Genomic DNA, 17,981 nt, shown 5'->3' with positions numbered 1-17,981 from the left:
GAAATGTCTCTACTAAAAGGCCTGCTCCTTGCCTACTTCCAGTTTCAATACAGTAAAACAAAAAGAGGCTAGCAAGTTTACGTGTAACAAATTCAGTTGTGACTAAGTGACCTAAGACTTAATAACTATTTATGTTGAACTTATTTTTAGTGTTTAATATAAAGAATATTTACAATGTTGAGTGCTTCTTCTGTTCTGGAAGATTCCCACTTAATGTAGAAATAGGACCCTGTTTTCATTACTTTTCATTTGTAAAATAGTAAAGACTAATTTCTCATGGTTTTTAGAATGTCTGAAAGGCTCCTTGACTCCTGCAAGGGAGAAATTACATTGTTGGTATTATAAATCTCTCTAAAAAACAAGGACGGGGAACATAGCATCCAACTAATTTAATAATTCGTATCTTTGAATATGAATAAATTAAGGGAACTTTTAGAATTCATCAAAGAAGTTTCTTTTAGCAATGGATGGTAGTTAACACAGAAACATGCAACAGATCAACAAACAGAATAAATTTTGATGTAGTTCTCAACAAAAACTTATGATATTTATATCAGACTCCATCTCTATAAGGCTCAGGGACCATCACAGTAGATCGGTCAGAATGATTACAAGAGCCAGATATTGTACGTTATTAGGAGCACAACGGTCTTTATGCTCAAAAATCACTAGAATCCCAGGAATAGTGCTGTCTTTTCAAAGGAAAAGTTGTATAACCTGTTTTTCCATCCAGATGATTGTGAATTGGGTGTGATTAATAGCCTGGTGATTTGTATTATCTGAAGGGCCGGGCCATGTCAAGCTCCCACAACCAGGATTAGAGATTCTTAATAGTCTCAATGATCTTTACATATTCTATTTAGCCAGGACTCCTTGAAGCTCCCATAACTGGGACCTGAAGTAGCTAATAGCCCAAGTGACCTCTATGCTATCTCTATGATCAAGATCACAGAAGTCCTTTCCTCAGACTCTCAGACTAACATATGTATCCTATCTATAGAACACATCTTCTTGGAAGAAATGATGTATGCTTAGAGAAGATATAGTTATGCCTGTGCACTGGGATTGTGTTACACCAGAAAATTTTTTATTTATCTAAGGTTGTTCTTTCTCTCTCGCTCTCGTTCTCTCGCTCTCTCTCACTCACTCTGTCTTTCTCTATATGTATATATGTGTGTGTGTGTGTTATATTATAGCATCTTAAAGAGCATATACACTGACTCAAGGGAATATGTCAAGTTGATACTAGTATGGAAAATAAAGAAGTACGAAAACAACTTGAGCAGGAGATTTTATGACCTATGTCTATATTCAGAACTAACTGTCTTATAATAGTTGCTCCCTCATTTTTGCCTTTTTGCTGGTAAGGTACCTATTCCTAGATTTTCATTTCCCAGTTTATACAACTTGTATCTTATGGAACAAACATGATCTGGACAGTGGAAATATTAAGACATATGCTGAGACATAAGTGCAGAAATTTTAGGGCACATGCCTAGGTAGAGAACTACAGTCAGCTGATGATTTCTCAGAGAAGGAAAATTATATTTCAGTTATGAGATCACTAATTTATTGTCCAGTATAAAGCATGCAGCCCTGAAATTATCTATACTCAAACAAAATTATTAACTCAACAGTTTGCATTTACATATGTGTGTATGTACAAATATGTATATATAACATGTATTGTAAAATGAGAGATAATTAATTTGAGAATGAGTGTATCAAAGGACTTGGAGAGCAAATACAGAGGAGGGCTGGAGGAAGCAAAGAGAAGAGGAAACATGGTGTACTTACAATTTAATTAAAATGTATAAAAATAAAAAATGTTAAAAAATTTAAAATAGCCTACATTTAGATGTCTCAGTGCAATAATACAAAATCATAAAATACAAAAGTGAAAATCAATTTTAAAAAATTTTCATTTTTACAATTATAAAAAATAATGAAATAAATAAAGAATTATTAACAAATCACAGTAACAAATTGAGCTAAAACATCTTATTCAAAAAGCATGGAATTCAAGTCTGGTGCAGGCTCACCACTTTGATGTAGACTCATCCTCCAGAAAGACACAAATGATTCCTGTCACTGTCAAGACTTGTCAAAGCCTGGCATCCTCAAAACTGAATAAGAGAGAACAAATTACCATAGTCTATGCAAATGAACATACACAGAGGCTATTCAATAAGATCTTGATATTTTAAGGGAGACACTCATTGTCACATTTATTTATCTGAGACTCAATTGCAAAAACAAAGATGAGAAAGTTTTGCAATTATAATTGAGTAGGATGAAGATAAATTCTAATTGGAAGTGGTTGGTCTGGGAACCTAGATGAGGGATAACAAGAATCAGGATTACTTGTGGAATGTGTTTGATTTTTTGACAATTTGTTCTGAGTTTAAATCAGGTAAAAAAACAATATATAGATGGAAACAATTATTTAAGAAGTTATTACTGTACTATGTGTGCTAGTTGGTATTATTTCGGCTTGATACAAACTATAGTTATCTGAGAGAAGAGATCCTTGCTTGAGAAATTGCCTGCAGAAGATCTGGCTGTACCAATGCAAGTCACAATGCATTTTTTAAAATAATTGTTGATGGCGAGGGCTCATCCCTTTGTATATGGAGACACCTTTGGGCTGGTAGTCTGGTATATGATAGGAAGGATCGCTGAGAACATCTTTAGCAACAAAGCTGGTAAGCAGACCTCCTCCCATGGTCTCTGTGTCAGATCCCACCTCCATGTGCCTAACATCTTTGAGTTCCTGTTTTGACTTCCTTTGATCATCAACAGTGATGTAGAAACATTCTCCAAGTAAACCCTTTCACCCCAAGTTGCATTCGGTCATAGGGTTTTTTTCACTGTAATAGTAAACCTCAGATACTAGATTGGTGTAAAGAAAGGGCTAACTTGCTGAGCTATGTATTATAAAGATTACAGATTAGAGTTCTTTTTTCCTATATAGTCTAGAATCTAGTAGATCCTGGTGCTTTAAAAAGTATTTAGTTTCTCAAATAGTTGTTGGTATTGGGAAAGTTGGTATATGTGAGAGGTAAACTTGGAAAGGTTTTTTCCAATGGTCAATATTTAGCATGTTAGAAAGACATTGCACTGTAAGCCAGCCCAGCTATTTGGCAAATCCTCGGCAGTGAGAAATATTTTTGGGCTGGTAGAAAAACATGCCTGGGTTGGAAGTTCCTCTCCAATAGGTGTGAGAAGTACAACAATGAGAAATGCAAATACAGGTATTGGTCAAGTGAGTAACTGCACCAAAAGAAATACAAAGAGAAACTCGGTGTTATGTGACAATTTAACAATAGCCACTGTTCTGAAAATAAAGCAAACCAGAAAGAAATCAAACAACACCATGTATGCCTGTTGCTATGACAAATTAATAGTTAAACCAAGTAACAGACATCACTGTTAATAATATGATATGGACCTTCTCATTGATCACTAATTAAGAAAATTCCCCACTGGCTTGTTTAAGGCACAATTAAGATCAGAAAGGTTAAACAACAGAAGTGTTCTTCCTCAAGTGCAGGAGATGAAAAGTCCAAGTTTCCACTTTTCTGGGTTTCTACTGCGGCCATTAGGCTTGGCTAGTAGATATCTTGACTCTAAACTTCACATGAACATTGCTATATATATATATGTGATGCAGTACCTCCCCCTTTTAGAAGAACGTTAGTTCAAATGTAGATATTGTCTTCTCTGTAAACTATTTCAACATTTATTAGCTCCATATAGGCAAGTTTACAATCATGTTGAGAATTTGAGGTGATGATATTTAGATTTTGGGAGACATTGGTTACTCTAAACTACCACTAGAAACATTGATTTCTAAATTTTGATGTTTGTATTGCTGCTAAATAGAGATATCATGGCCACAACAAATTTTATCTTAGTTAAGGAAAACAGTTCTTCTAATAACACTTAGATATTTATACATTTGATGGGGGCTTTAAATAAATAAAAACAACTAAATGAATCCAAATTAATGGCTCTACTAGAGAACCAGGGGTGTCTCAATATTATAAGCACCAAAGCATGATATCTAAGTAAGATTTGTAATATTAGTAGACCAAATATGGAAGATGGCATAAAGGAAAACATCGTCAAATTAACCATTATTTCCATATGAAAATAATTCCTAACAATGTTAAATTTGCTAGACTGATATGTAATTATTAAATGTAATGTCCTTGCTATGAGATTCATCTGCAAGAATTTAAAATAATAGCTCCTAATGTCTGTAGTTCACTTGTTGTGTTTGCAGAAAATTAAAAGGAACAAAGTAAAAGAAAAGTCCATGAAAATCTTGGTAAATAAATATCAGAAAGCTCCATGAAATATATTTTAAGAATTTATGATGGTCTAGGGTTTCTTTTTAAATTAAAAGTACAACTAAGAAATAACAACCCACTAGAAAACTAGAAATGAGAAGTAATTTCCTATTTAAAAAAGCAAACAAGAAAGAAATTTAATGAAAATATATTTTAAGACCTATATGAAGAGAGCTAATGGAAAAATGTGGGAGACTTAACAGACTACAAATGTACAGAGTGCACTGAGATGAGATAGCAATATTTGTGTGTGTGTGTGTGTGTGTATACATAAAGTAGGGACAAAAATATACGTGAAAGAAGATCCTTTTAGTAGAATTAACAAAAAAATATTTTCATCATTAATAAGACTGTTTATTATGAGTAACCAAAACAGATCAACCCTCTGAGTACCTTAAAACAATTTGTTGGTTATATATGAAGTTCTTCCATTTATCTATAGAAATTGTTATGATAATTTTTTGATAACTTTGTACAGTCTGGTATCCCTTGGAAAGTCAGTTACAAGAAGGGATTGACTGGATGAAGTTGTCCTTTAGAAAAGTAAATGGGAGATTGCTTGACTAGATTGAGGTACAAAAACATGTCCTCGATAGATAACACCATTTTCTACGCATGGATCTTAAGCTGTATTAGATTGAAAAAAGACAGCTGAGTATACGCGCACGTACATTCACCCATTTCTGTTTATGATTACTGATGTGATGAGAAAGTATCATGAGTTTCAGCTGCTGTAAACCCCCTGCTTTGAAATAACATAATCTGGAATGATTTCAACCCTAATTTGTTTTGTCATATTTTATCAAACCTAGAGGAAGGAATCTAAAATAAAATGTATATTATATATACACAAACCAACATTTTTAAAAAAGGTTGACTTCATTGCCAGGAAAGAAAATGACCTAGAAAAGGAGATGTTGTGTGGGATTAAGGACAGAATGACATTAGGAGATATCTTTTAAAGACAAGAAAGTTCTTTGATTTGAATAAGAAAGTATTGATGGATAAGTTTGAGTAGTGAATAAAAACTTTGCTCAAAAAATGTTTTTAAGTAGTAACTGTAGCTAGAGATGAAAAACATTGATAAACTTAATTTGAAAAATTTCTAGTTTTGAGACATTATCAATATGCTAAGAAGTGCTAAAATTTTTGTAAAATATTACTTTAAGAGAGTGAGCTTCATCCCAAAAGTTAAAACAGAAGGACAAAGGATGAATAAATATCCACAGTTTCCAGGTCATATTTAATCCACCCACTGAGTGACAAAAATAAACTGTAAAGACTCTGCTTGAATCCCCTGTGTCCAAATGATAATGTCTTCACTAACCGTTACTCAAGTTAAGCACACCTTACATTTTTCCTTTCCTTAAAGAGGTTTCATGGGAAAACAGCCCAATGATACTGTAAGTCAAAATGTCAACTAATGGGGAGATATTAACAATAACTTAAAACTGTGTTCCCTAGTCAATGTCTACAGTTTTGTCTCTTGCATTAGAAAACAAATATCAAAATAATTCTAGAGTAAGCACATCATCTTCATTAAATCATGCTTAGTATATACATATTCAGATAAATTGTTGCAAGGGTATTTGAATAAATGTTGTAAGGTCTGACTCTGTCATGTTGAAAATGCATATTAATGGTCAATTTTTAAGAAAAATACAAACCTAGTAAGAATATTTTGCTTTGAGTTTGTGATGAAAAGCCTGGAGAGATGGTGTACACAAGTACTCCAAGAACTTGAATGGTGGAAACAGGAAGAACAGGTGACCAAAATCATGGTTGACTGCAAAGAGAGCTAAAAGCCAATCTGACTTAGATGAGTTGCATTAGACTAATTCTCAAAAAGCCAAGAAAATAGTCTATGAAGAAATATGCAAAACTTACCCACTGTAAGCACAATTGGTGTAAGAAGATGAAAAATCAGTAATGTAACATATATGAATGAATTAGTATTAATTCAGTGAAACTTCAAATAGTGATTATTGTACGATTAGTACTCATTTAGTTGACGTTATCTCCAAAGAAATGCCACTCTGTGACAACAATTTCTTTTCTGAGATGCAGAAGCTCATAAGCTTTAGTCAGTCCCTGGAATTTAAACTGCTTTTTAAACCTTTTTGAGCTAGTAGGAATTACTACGAAGGTATTTTTAATCTTTCTCTGGGAGAAAGCTATTTGGTTAGGCATAGTCTCTCTATATTCTTAAAAAATTTTTACATTAAGCATAACCATAAATAGTTGATCCGATTCCAATACAGAAGTTCAAGAAAACAAAGATAATGCTGGTGAGTTAGTTGTGAATTCATGAATGAGAATGAGCCGGAAAGGGTTTCAGTATTAACTCTTGGTAATACGATTAACCTAGACTAAATTGTAAAAATACCAGTCCATCATCCCATGAACCACTTCTGGAAAAAAGTCCTGGACTTACCATTCCTCAAGTTATTTGCTCTTCTTTGTCATGTGGAAATTGAAACAAATGAATAATTTTCAGATTCCTGTGATAAAATATATATTTTTTTCTTCTGTGCAGCACTGGCTCCGTAAAGGAACAACTTAGAATTGGGGAGCACAACCTGATAAGGCCCTCAAAGCAGTGTGTTCTAGAGAGAACAAGCGAGCTGATATGCATCCTATAGTGCAGTCTAAAGTACCCTATTTTCTTATGTCTGAACCCAGTATCCAAATTCAATTATTTCCATCTTTCATACACACGTGAAAAAGATAAAGAAAGATGATGAACCTTGCTGATCTTCTGCCCTGAAATAGCATCTTTGCAAAAAATGTTTTCAAGAGGTGTTTTGGTATTTCAAGTTTTAAGGTATTACTTGGCAATGCTACTCTCCTTTCTACATTGTTCCAGGAAAAGTGTGGAGTTTAAGGAAATGGAATTTTTATACCCTTTTTATCCCCCTGGCTACTGATGCACTGATATTTTAGCACTCCCAGTAAGATCGCACAGCTTCTCCGCAGTGTGTTTTATTTTTAGAAAATTCCTTCAGCTTTATCTGCTTCTGTCATCTTCCGCCCAGGTGACAGACACACATAGACACACACACACACACACATACACACAGACAGACACACATAGAGGGAAGAGGATCCTGTTCTAGCAGTACTTTTAAGGAATTGCACAGTTTCACACCTATACTAGGCAAGTTGAAATTGAAAAATCTAAAGTTTCTAGAATGCATACTCTAAAAATTGACCTCATTAATGATAGATTCAGAATATCACATTTATATTTTGCTATAGCATTTAAGTAATAATGTGTCAGAAATAATTTGCTATTCATTACCATTATTATTTGAATACAATTTAACTCCGAATGCATATTCAAGCATTTTATCTAACACTGAATGCCTATCTATGATGCAAGTTAATTGACAAAGCCATTGATCCATATTAAACAGTTATCAACGAACTATATACCAGGCATGAATCCAAATTTGCTGTCAAACTGCTTCATTATTATCCCTAAAAACATCCGAATGTTTCTTTATAGACCTTAAAACAAATTGAAATCTGAATCAAAATGCCTTAAAATCCCCTTAAGAACAGAAAGCAGGACATAGGGCAAAAATTTAGCCAGTGTATATGTGCACATGGTTACTCTCTATTCCCTAAGCATTTAGGAAAACTAAACTCTGCTTCCAGATACTTAGAAAGTACTCCACTGTGATTTGTTCAATCCATAAAGAATAGATTAAAAACTATGTTATGCACACGGATAATTTATGAAGTGCAGGTCTCTTCAAAATTCCATCAAAACTGAGAGTTCATGCCTTTGAAAAACAATCTCTGGGAATTATAGTGAGTTTTTCCTTAATGAAATACTTGTCAGTATCCATCGAATAAATGTTTTGTATGGAAAGTAAATCAATGTCTGGCACAAAATTCAGTATTATTTATCAATTATTCACATACTTTTGTCTGCTGAAAGCTCCTTCAAGGGCATATAAACCACAGTTCTTATTGTTTTCATGGAGAAACATTGGCCTTTTACTTTAGACAAACTCTTTGTATGTTGTTGTCCAACCCTAAATGGTTCAGCACATTTTATTAGATGTGCATTTAAGTATTACAGCTTTGTTTAGGAAAATCTTGTAACAAAACATATTAAAGTGTCAAGATAATCAAGAGTGCTATATATAATGTCTTTATATTAACTGGTATTTTATTTCAACAAAAATATCAGAAGAAACACGGAGTTCAGCTCAGATATTTTCTTCTTAGAGTCGCTTTCAATAGCTTGGCCATATATTCAGGGGTAAACTTTGAGGTTGTGAGGAGCACTTGAAATCCAAATTATTTTCATAAAAACAATATAGAATATGCCTTATTGGATTATGATGTAAGATCAATGACAAATAAAACTGTTGGTTATTTCATACTGACAATGTTTTTTAATTAATTAATTTATTTATTTATTAAAAATTTCCACCTCCTCCCCTCCTCCCATTTCTCTCCCACTCCCCCTCCTCTCCAGCCCTAAGAGCAGTCAGGGTTCCCTGCCCTGTGGGAAGTCCAAGGTCCTCCCAGCTCCATCCAAATGTAGAAAGGTGAGCATCCAAACAGACTAGGCTCCCACAAAGCCAATCCATGCAGTACAATCAAAACCCATTGCCGTTGTCCTTGGCTTCTCAGTCTGACAATGGTCTAAACTAAACCCCATACTACCTGTTTTACACATTTCTCCTCCTTGCATTTAGGAGACTACTAATTACACATTGTTGACTGTTCTAGTTTCTGTCTGTTGTCAGGTCAAACACGCTGACTGAACGTTACCTGGAGGGGAAAGTTTATTTCAGCCCAAACTGCTAAGTAGAAATCTGTTTCTTTATGTGGGATATCTCTCTGTATGCTGTGAATATGTTTTACTACCATTGGTTAATAAAGAATTTTCTTTTGGCCTATGGCAGAGCAGAAAAGAACAGGTCAGAAAATCCAAACAGAGATTTAGGGAGAAAAAAAGGGCAGACTCAGAGAGATGCCAGAGGCCTCCAGAAGCAGCAAGCTGTGAGGTAATAACCCATGAGCCTCATGGTAAAATAAGGAATAATAGAAATGTGTTAATTTCAGTTGCAAGAGCTAGTTAATAACAAGCCTGATCTATTTAATAGGCCAAATAGTTTGTAATTATTACTAAGCCTCAGAGTGGTTATTCAGGCACTAGTGTGTGGGAGAGAAGCCTCCAGTTACAGTTCTTGAAGGCCATCCAGGCAAAATCTTGAGGCAGGAATGAAAAGAGGAACCATAGAGGAAGACTGCTTAATTTATTCTTTGCTACATTTATTTTCACCTAATATTGTTATAACCCAGGTCCACCTGTCCAGGAATTGTGTCAAGTTAACAATAAAACTATCTAGAACATTAACAGGAAAAATATTAAGTTTAGTGAACCTTTGAGTATCTGCCATCTTAATCTTGTGCCTTTTAAAGTGGAAATTTTTATGAGCAGTAATCCTGCTACTTACAAACATGTTCAGTTGTCTTGAAGAAAAGCACTTGTGTAATTGCTGAGCTGTAACATGAACCCAGATGACATTTTCCCAATAGAAGAGCATTTTATTTCAAAGAATTGTTTATACTCTTCTTGTCATTCAAACGTGTATTTGGCAGATGTTTTCTAGAAAATAAATCATGTGATTATATCACTGTAAGGAAAAGAACTAAATGTACTTGTTATCATTGATATAATTAAAATTTTGGGGGGGAAATGAATATTTAGAAAATTTATACCTGTGATTATGAATATCTCAGCATCCCTAAAGAATTTATGGGTAAAATTGTATATAAATGGTTGCTATATTAAAACAATTTAGGATCAAAATTTTCAGTTTGTAATGTTTGCACAAATTATGAAAATAACACTTTACAATTGATGTTTATAATATTTTAATAATATATGCTAATAGGTGCATCAAATATCAACCTAGACCAATAGGTTGTAGTGTAGCAAAGATTGGGAGGTTCAAAGGTGTTATTTCCTTTAGCACATTACAGCCAATCTTTAGTAAACAGTAACCCAGCATCCTACCAAAAGATATATAATCTCACTTACAGATACAGAAATATCCTCCAGCACAAGTCACACAACCTGGTTGCCACTTCTGGGTTCCAGGGCGATGCATGTGCCAACAAGCCTTCAGGCAGAAGAGCCTAATGGCCCTGGGCATGTTTAAGGGCCCCTTGTGACCCACACACATATGTGGATGCATCATCAACATATGATTCAGCTAAGCCCTTGAGCACATGTGTGAGCCCCATCATCTGTGTATGACATAGTCACGTCAAACCCTTGTGCACATGTGCTAGGCAGCTTTTAAAAGCTGGACACACCATCTCTCTCTCTCTCAATATCTCTCTGCACACTGACTTCCCCAGGCCTGTACACACCCCCCTCTAATAAATTCCTAAGTGAGTTTGTTGCATGTTCCATGTTTTCTTCCTACTTTCACCAGGTGATTTCATTGATGCTGTGACTCGGATGGCTCCCCTGCCTTGAGCTCCTCCCCTGGGGTTGGGATCCAGAACCAGGTATCTTTTCCACAACAACCACATGGTCCATCTGCCTGAGCGTGACCTCTATGCACACCACTGGCTTCAATTGGTGAGTTTCCCCATTCGGGTCAGCTTAACCATTTCTTTAAATCTGAGGAATATACCATTGAGCTCCTGGAATCTTCTGGTGTTCTTAGAAACCAGGGGATAGCACCCAACCACGGCCTTCACTACTATGGTTGAGCCCTTCACTGACATTAATCTTTGGATTGCTTCCCTTAGATAAAATTGTGTTTGGATGACCCAGGGTCAGTCCTTCCATGACTAGGAGCCCAGGGTCCTTCAGATTTTTTTTTTAATTTATTTTTTGTTGAAAAAATTTCTGCCTCCTCCCCGCCTCCCATTTACCTCCCCCTCTCCCCACTCTTCTCCCTCTCTCCCCACTCCTCTCCCCCTCCCCCTACTACATTCTCCCTCTCCCCACTCCTCTTCCCCCTCCCCCCATTACCCCTCCCTCTTGAGTCTAAAGAGCAGTCCAGATTCCTTACCCTGTGGGAAGTCCAAGGTCTTCCCCACTCAATCCAGGTCCAGGAAGGTGAGCATCCAAACAGGCTAGGCTCCCACACAGCCAGTTCATGCAGTAGGATCAAAACCTAGTGCCATTGTCCTTGGCTTCTTATCAGTCTTCTCCTTTTTTTTTCTTTTCTTTTATTTAGACTATTCATCGGTGGTCCCCACCAAGGCCTCTTTGGCTTCTGAGTCATCCCACACAGAGACTATCAGGCTTTAATACCCCTCCTGTAGGTAAAGGATGTTCTCCTACAAACCCTGTGGTGTTTCACACCCCACCTAAAGAGGGGAGATGTCCCCCTATAAGCCTTGTATGTCCCATTTTCATGGGTTTCACAGTGTCAGCTATGGGCAGCAAGCCACAGATTGCCACACTTGTTCATCTTTTTTTTAAATGTCCTCTTTACAATTTAGATAACATTGCAGGCAGATTTTCAGTATTCACTGGAATTCATTCCCGATACTATCCTGTATGTTTCTCCGTTTTATTATTTTTGCATCTTCATGTTCTTTACTATATTTCTAGTCCCCACGCCTTTACCCTGGGGAGAGGTATCTTTGTCGAGGCTGGTCCCTGACACTATACTTTTGCAAAAGTTGATTTTTCAGACATATAAGCTATAGCAGTGTATATTAGACAAATACAAGTTATGAAAGAATATACCATCTTCTAGTAAGCCAATCTTAAAAGATTTGAAAGAAATAAAGGCAGAGAAACTCTTTTCTCTTTCTTGCTATTTCTTGTTTGATATGCTTATTTTTAGAAAGATGTTATTTTGGTTTTATTTAACACACTAATCCTTATACTTTTAAAACACCCTTTCAATTTCTAATATGGTACATATAAAAAGTTATACAGAAAATAAAAATATTTGGTTTCCTTCACAGAAAAGAGATTAAAATATCTTGAAACAAAACCTTAAGAATACTCTCCTAACCTTTTCTTAGAAGTCCATCTATATTTATAAGTATTTTTGTGAATGACATTAAGTAAGTTTGTAGACTCAATTAAATAAAGACAGAAAACTCTAACTAGTTGTTGGTCACATCTATAGGGTCTGATTCTATGTATAAATGAGAAAGGAAGCTGAGACCAAATATCCACTTTCTCTGCTTCTTGATTGGTTTGATATAATGAGCTATCTCATTCCTGATGCCAGGACTTCTGCATCATAAGCAGCAACCTCATATAGTGAGGATAGTTAAAATGTTTCATATTTAATATTTAACCATATGGTTTGTTATAATATTCAGAAAAGAAATAGAACAGTTTCTCTCTCATATGTAAAATCTAGATTTAAGAAAAATAAAGATATGAAAGCAGAATGAGAACTTTTTGAAAACTCAAATGGGATACCTGAGTGAAAAAGGGGAATAATGGGTGTGAGTGCCATCTGCGCTCTATGCGCTACCATACAGTTCATGAGCCAGGCAAGGGGCTGGAGATTGAAACACAAAAAGACACAGAGACACAGGTCATCCTTGATGCCAGAATGCCCCATGAATGCTCCTCTATTTTGTTGAGAGGCAGCTTATATCGGAATAGCCACACCCCAGCCAAATGCACCAAAAATCACTCCCCTGCCATCAGGAACTCCTGAGGGTCTCATGCTCAGAGCAGCTGCTGGCATTACAAGTTGTTTACCGGAAATTCAGGATCTGGGCGGAGGGGTTCAGAGTTCCCAACAGGTGAGTAAGGTTAAAGTCTAGTTTATACATGTCTACAAATGTTACAATTAAATCATTGTCTTTAGTTATTAGTATATGGTATTTTTAAAAGGCATAATGAAGCATGAACATAAACAAACACAATTAAAAATTTCTAGTATATCATGCATGAATAGTTAGCAACAGTGGTATAACTCAGGCTTAACCCAAAGGTCCAAGAATTAGAAGAGTTGGTGTCTCCTGCAAAAGCAAATGAATGTTAGAATTGTGGAGAGGAAGCAGATTAATCTTTTTCAAGCTAAGGTCGCCTAAGTGATCTTCAGGCACCTACACAGATTAGTTATGATATGTATACAATTGTGAATGAATTCCTTTTTTTAAAACTAGATCTATAGGTCCATATGCTTATTCTTTGGAGGCATGCTTAAGGATGAATCAATTAATACTTTAGAAGTTACCTGAGATATGGTAACATATAAAATTAATCATTAATGATTTTTATTTTAATTAAGATTATCTGTGAGGGTGGTGATTTTCATTTCAAAGAATCCAAACAGGAGAAAAAAGGAAAGATATGAAACACAATGATTTAAACAAAAATATTATATAGCACTTTGTTTCACAAATTTCAAAAATTTCAGCAATTACTGAATTTAAATTTTGAATCAGATTTTGTTTTATTTTAAAATTATATCTACAGCTGTATTCTATGGAAATGTTTTCCTTATTTAATTAACAACAGTACTTTTATAATAGAAAAATTAACAATCCACAAATTTTTAATACCTTGTCAATATGAAACCCTATTGTGTCAAATTCTGTGTAGTGGGGTAACATTTTAATCATTCATAATCCCCAAACTGGTTCAATTATATAATTAATGGAATCTTATTAATTTTTCTTGCCTTTGGAGTGAAGCTATTGTTTTGGATAGAATTTTGTCCCTTTTTCAGATTGAAGATATAGTTATAATTTACTGATTTATTTGTGTTAAAAACAATGATATTTCCAAAAGTGCATACAGAGAAAGGTTTCCAAGATTCTGCTTTCCTATATGTGACCTGACCTTACTTGTAGAAATAAGACCGATTTTATGTAATGTTTAGAATGTTCAAATTTATTTTTATTTTTCTTTCCAAAAATACTTTAACATGCTCTAATGAAATAATGACAAATAAAAATATTTAAAAATTCATTATGTGTCATCAAGTATGCATTCAAAAGATACTTGTAGTTTGCTCAAACTTTATATGAATCTTAAGAAAACTTGAGTATTTTCTTCTCCTCTCCATTTTAAACTTTTATATTATTGCCCACAGTTTTTTATCCACAATTTATTATGTTGATCCATTTTTATAATTTTCAGTCACAAAATAAAGCCTTGTACATCTTTGAAAGATTAGTATTCTACTCACTATACATGCACCCTCAAAAAATGTCATCATATTTTGTCCGAGAAAACAGATTTTATTTTCTTTTATCTCCTCACAATATCTCTTTTTCAGACTTTCCTTATAATGGTCATTAGCAAAAATAAGCAATTAAACTGAGATTGGCTGATTTTAACCATCTCCTTTTCCAGTTTAGTTTAGTACTCAAGTTTCATTCTCTTTAGTAAGGAGTAACACAAATAGCTATGAGACTTCAGACAATTAAGTTTGATGTGCACATTTTTAATTCTCTCAACTGTGATAATGCGCTGATCTGCATTGTGCATATTAAAGACTGCACTGCACAGACGCCCTTCTTCCAAAGATGCAAACACAAACATTTACAACAAAACTCTGCTAAAATTTGACCTTTCCAAATATTTTCTTTTGAAATTCTACTAACGTTTCAGACTATTTTATTATGCTTTTGAACCTAACTCTGTATCAAAAATTGTAGGTTGATAATAACATACACAACCTCTGCTTCAAAGAGTATTCATTCCTTTGACATAAGACATGTATGTAAATTATATATATAATTTATAATATGTATAATTACATATACATGTAAATTACTTTGCATTTATAAAAGGTCTTTAGTTTATTAAAATAAAAGAACAAAATGCACATGAATCTCACTGGTCTTTTAAAAGAAATATTCATCTCATTTATTTTAAAATATATAATAGATTTATATAGGATTCCTAAATTTCTGAAGCATCTTTTTTAGAAATTATGTTTGCATTTTTCCTTTATATTAGTACTGAGTGGGAAAAAGTTACCTGTATATGACATTTCTTTAGATAAGTTCTGTGATTGGTTCCCTACAACCAATCATTTCCAAGAATGATAATAATAAAAAGGTTAAGAATATTGCTTCTTATTTGAAAAATAGGTATACTGAGCAAAAATAACTTTTTAATCTGCTCTCACTCAACATAGTTAATACACATTACTGTGTATCTATATGAGCAAATATAATCTCTCTGAAATAAAAGATGAACATAATTTTAATGATATATAAATCTCATGTAATAATTATAAGATTTAAAGTATTGGAAGATAAACATCAGACTGGAACTACTGTTTATTTGCTTTACTTTTATGCAAATAGTCAACATGGGCATTTGTTAGTTTGTTTGATCTAGTGTATTTTATTATAACTTTTATTGCCTTATTCATTTATAAAATATTGACATTATTATTGCATATATTTTGTGGTGGCAAATTCATACAATGAGGATTATGAATTAAAAGGAGGGGAAATGCAGGAAAAAGGTAGATTTTATTTAAGCCATGGAAACTTTCTATTAAACAAGAGGAGGAGTAAATGATAAGTATATGATGTTAGGCCCTTAAGGTGATGACTACATTAAGTCACTTTTTCCTTTGCTTTTGAGGGAAAATAAATGTGGGCTTAATTCTATTGATGTTCATATCATTTATAAAGTGCTATCTAGTTGAAATGCCCAAGGTGAAAAAAAAAAAAAAGCTTCTGACCAAAGACACAAGCGTCTATTTCAGCAAATGACTAGATGGACATAGTGATAAAAAAAAAAAATCAGAAGGCATAATCAGTAGGACTTCATGATGAACAGGATGGGACTTAAATTTGCTGGGACTATAGGAAGTGATTTCTATGCAGTTTAGATAGAATCAGAGATAATTACTTTAGAAAACAATTTTCCAGTGTGTTTATTACCATTTCACTCTCATTTACTCTGCTCTACCAAGCCTATCCAAATAAGAGTTTTTGATATAAAATATAAACTATCAATTCTGAGACTATTAAGTTAGATATCTTTATGTGGACATTGAAAAACTGTCCACACAATCAGGGAGAAGGATAAAGCCAATTCCAATCATGGTTTCTTTGCTTCTCTTTCTTTCATTTTTGTCTAAAGTTCAGGATCAAGTAGAATGGCATCTATTCAAAGATGAATAAACCCAGGGAAAAACCCACTGATGAAATGAATCTTACATAGTACCTTTGCAAGCAAATCAGGAGGAAAGGGAAATGTCAGACTGCACAGAGCTGAATAAAATGTACTGATGGATTACAGTAGAAATGAAATGAAATTACAGGCTGAAACTACTTATTCTCTAAGAAGCCTCCAAAAAAAATTATTCTTTTTTTTTATAGCTATAAAAACAAAAGAGTGGTGTAAGCTGCAAAAGTGATGGAAACAGAATTGATGAAAAAATTATTCATTTCAAAAATGTATTCCAGAAAAAAGAATAATAGAATACAAGTATCTGACTAATTCACACAAATTGAGCACTTATTCAAGTGTGATGTTACACAATTGAGGAAACATAAGTTAATTAAGTTTATAAAGATAAAATAATCATTTAGACTATATCCAATGGAAATATAACAAGCACATTGTCATCATTCTTCACAAAAACTAAGAATAATCAAAACAATTCCACATTATAAATGGTTGTTCCTCAGCTAAGTAAACAGACACAGACAAAAGCAAACAGGAAAAGAAATAACTTGGATGATGGAAAAATCATTTTGCCAGCGTCAAATTTACCTTGACTCAACCTATAAATTTGTTGAGCTTAAAGTTTGAAAATAGTCTTTTAATAGTTTAATAACATTTTTTCAGAAGTATCAGGCAACCAGGACACAGAGAAAGTCAATCCATCCATAAATCTGTCCTTGGAAGTGGTAAGTTTAAAAATTAAAAAAAAAATAAAAAAAAACAGATTAAAAGGTTTATGCATTCCAAGCAAATCAGAAACTGAGCTCTATGAAGACAGGTTGTTATGCACAAGAGCATACAGATTTAGACAGGCAAATGAAACAAAATATTTCCCATGACTATATCACACAAAAATGAGAAAACATAGCAGCAACTTACAATGGACAATAATTTCAGAAATAGAAGGGCTTTAAAATAATTTGTAGTATTATAGTGATATTTTTTATGGTGAAAAAGTGTATATTTAGAATTAGCCGGCTGGGCTCAGTTTAGATGATTCCAATTTTGTTGGCAACATCCATAGCATCATAATCAGGAGCCAACCGAACATATGCCTTCTTCTCTCCGTCAGGCCTTATGAGGGTGTTGACTTTGGCCACATCGATGTCATAGAGTTTCTTCACAGCCTGTTTGATCTGGTGCTTGTTGGCCTTGACGTCCACAATGAACGCAAGCGTGTTGTTGTCTTCTATCTTCTTCATGGCTGACTCGGTGGTCAGGGGGAATTTGATGATGGCATAGTGGTCAAGCTTGTTCCTCCTGGGCGCGCTCTTTTGGGGGTATTTAGGCTGCCTTCGTAGCCGCAGGGTCTTGGGCTGCGGAAAGGTGGGCGATGTGCGGATCTTCTTCTTTCTGTGGCTATGGAAGCCTTTCAGCACTGCCTTCTTGGCTTTCAAGGCCTTCGCTTTAGCTTCGGCTTTGGGAGGGGAAAGAGCTTCCTTCTTCGCTTTCGGTGCCAT

General features: G+C 34.3%; 1 protein-coding gene across 1 annotated transcript; it reads right to left on the bottom strand.

The window, feature by feature from the left end:
* Window positions 1-17,510: 17,510 nt before the first annotated feature.
* LOC130887159 (60S ribosomal protein L23a-like) lies at window positions 17,511-17,981 on the bottom strand. Its single transcript, XM_057789420.1, has one exon. The coding sequence runs from the start codon at window positions 17,979-17,981 to the stop codon at window positions 17,511-17,513; it is 471 nt and encodes a 156-aa protein (XP_057645403.1).

Source organism: Chionomys nivalis, chromosome 15 (genome assembly GCF_950005125.1).
Source record: "Chionomys nivalis chromosome 15, mChiNiv1.1, whole genome shotgun sequence".
In the NCBI taxonomy this organism is placed as follows: Eukaryota; Metazoa; Chordata; class Mammalia; order Rodentia; family Cricetidae; genus Chionomys; species Chionomys nivalis.
The sequence above is the reverse complement of the archived record's forward strand: the minus strand, read 5'-3'. Positions and strand labels throughout refer to the sequence as shown.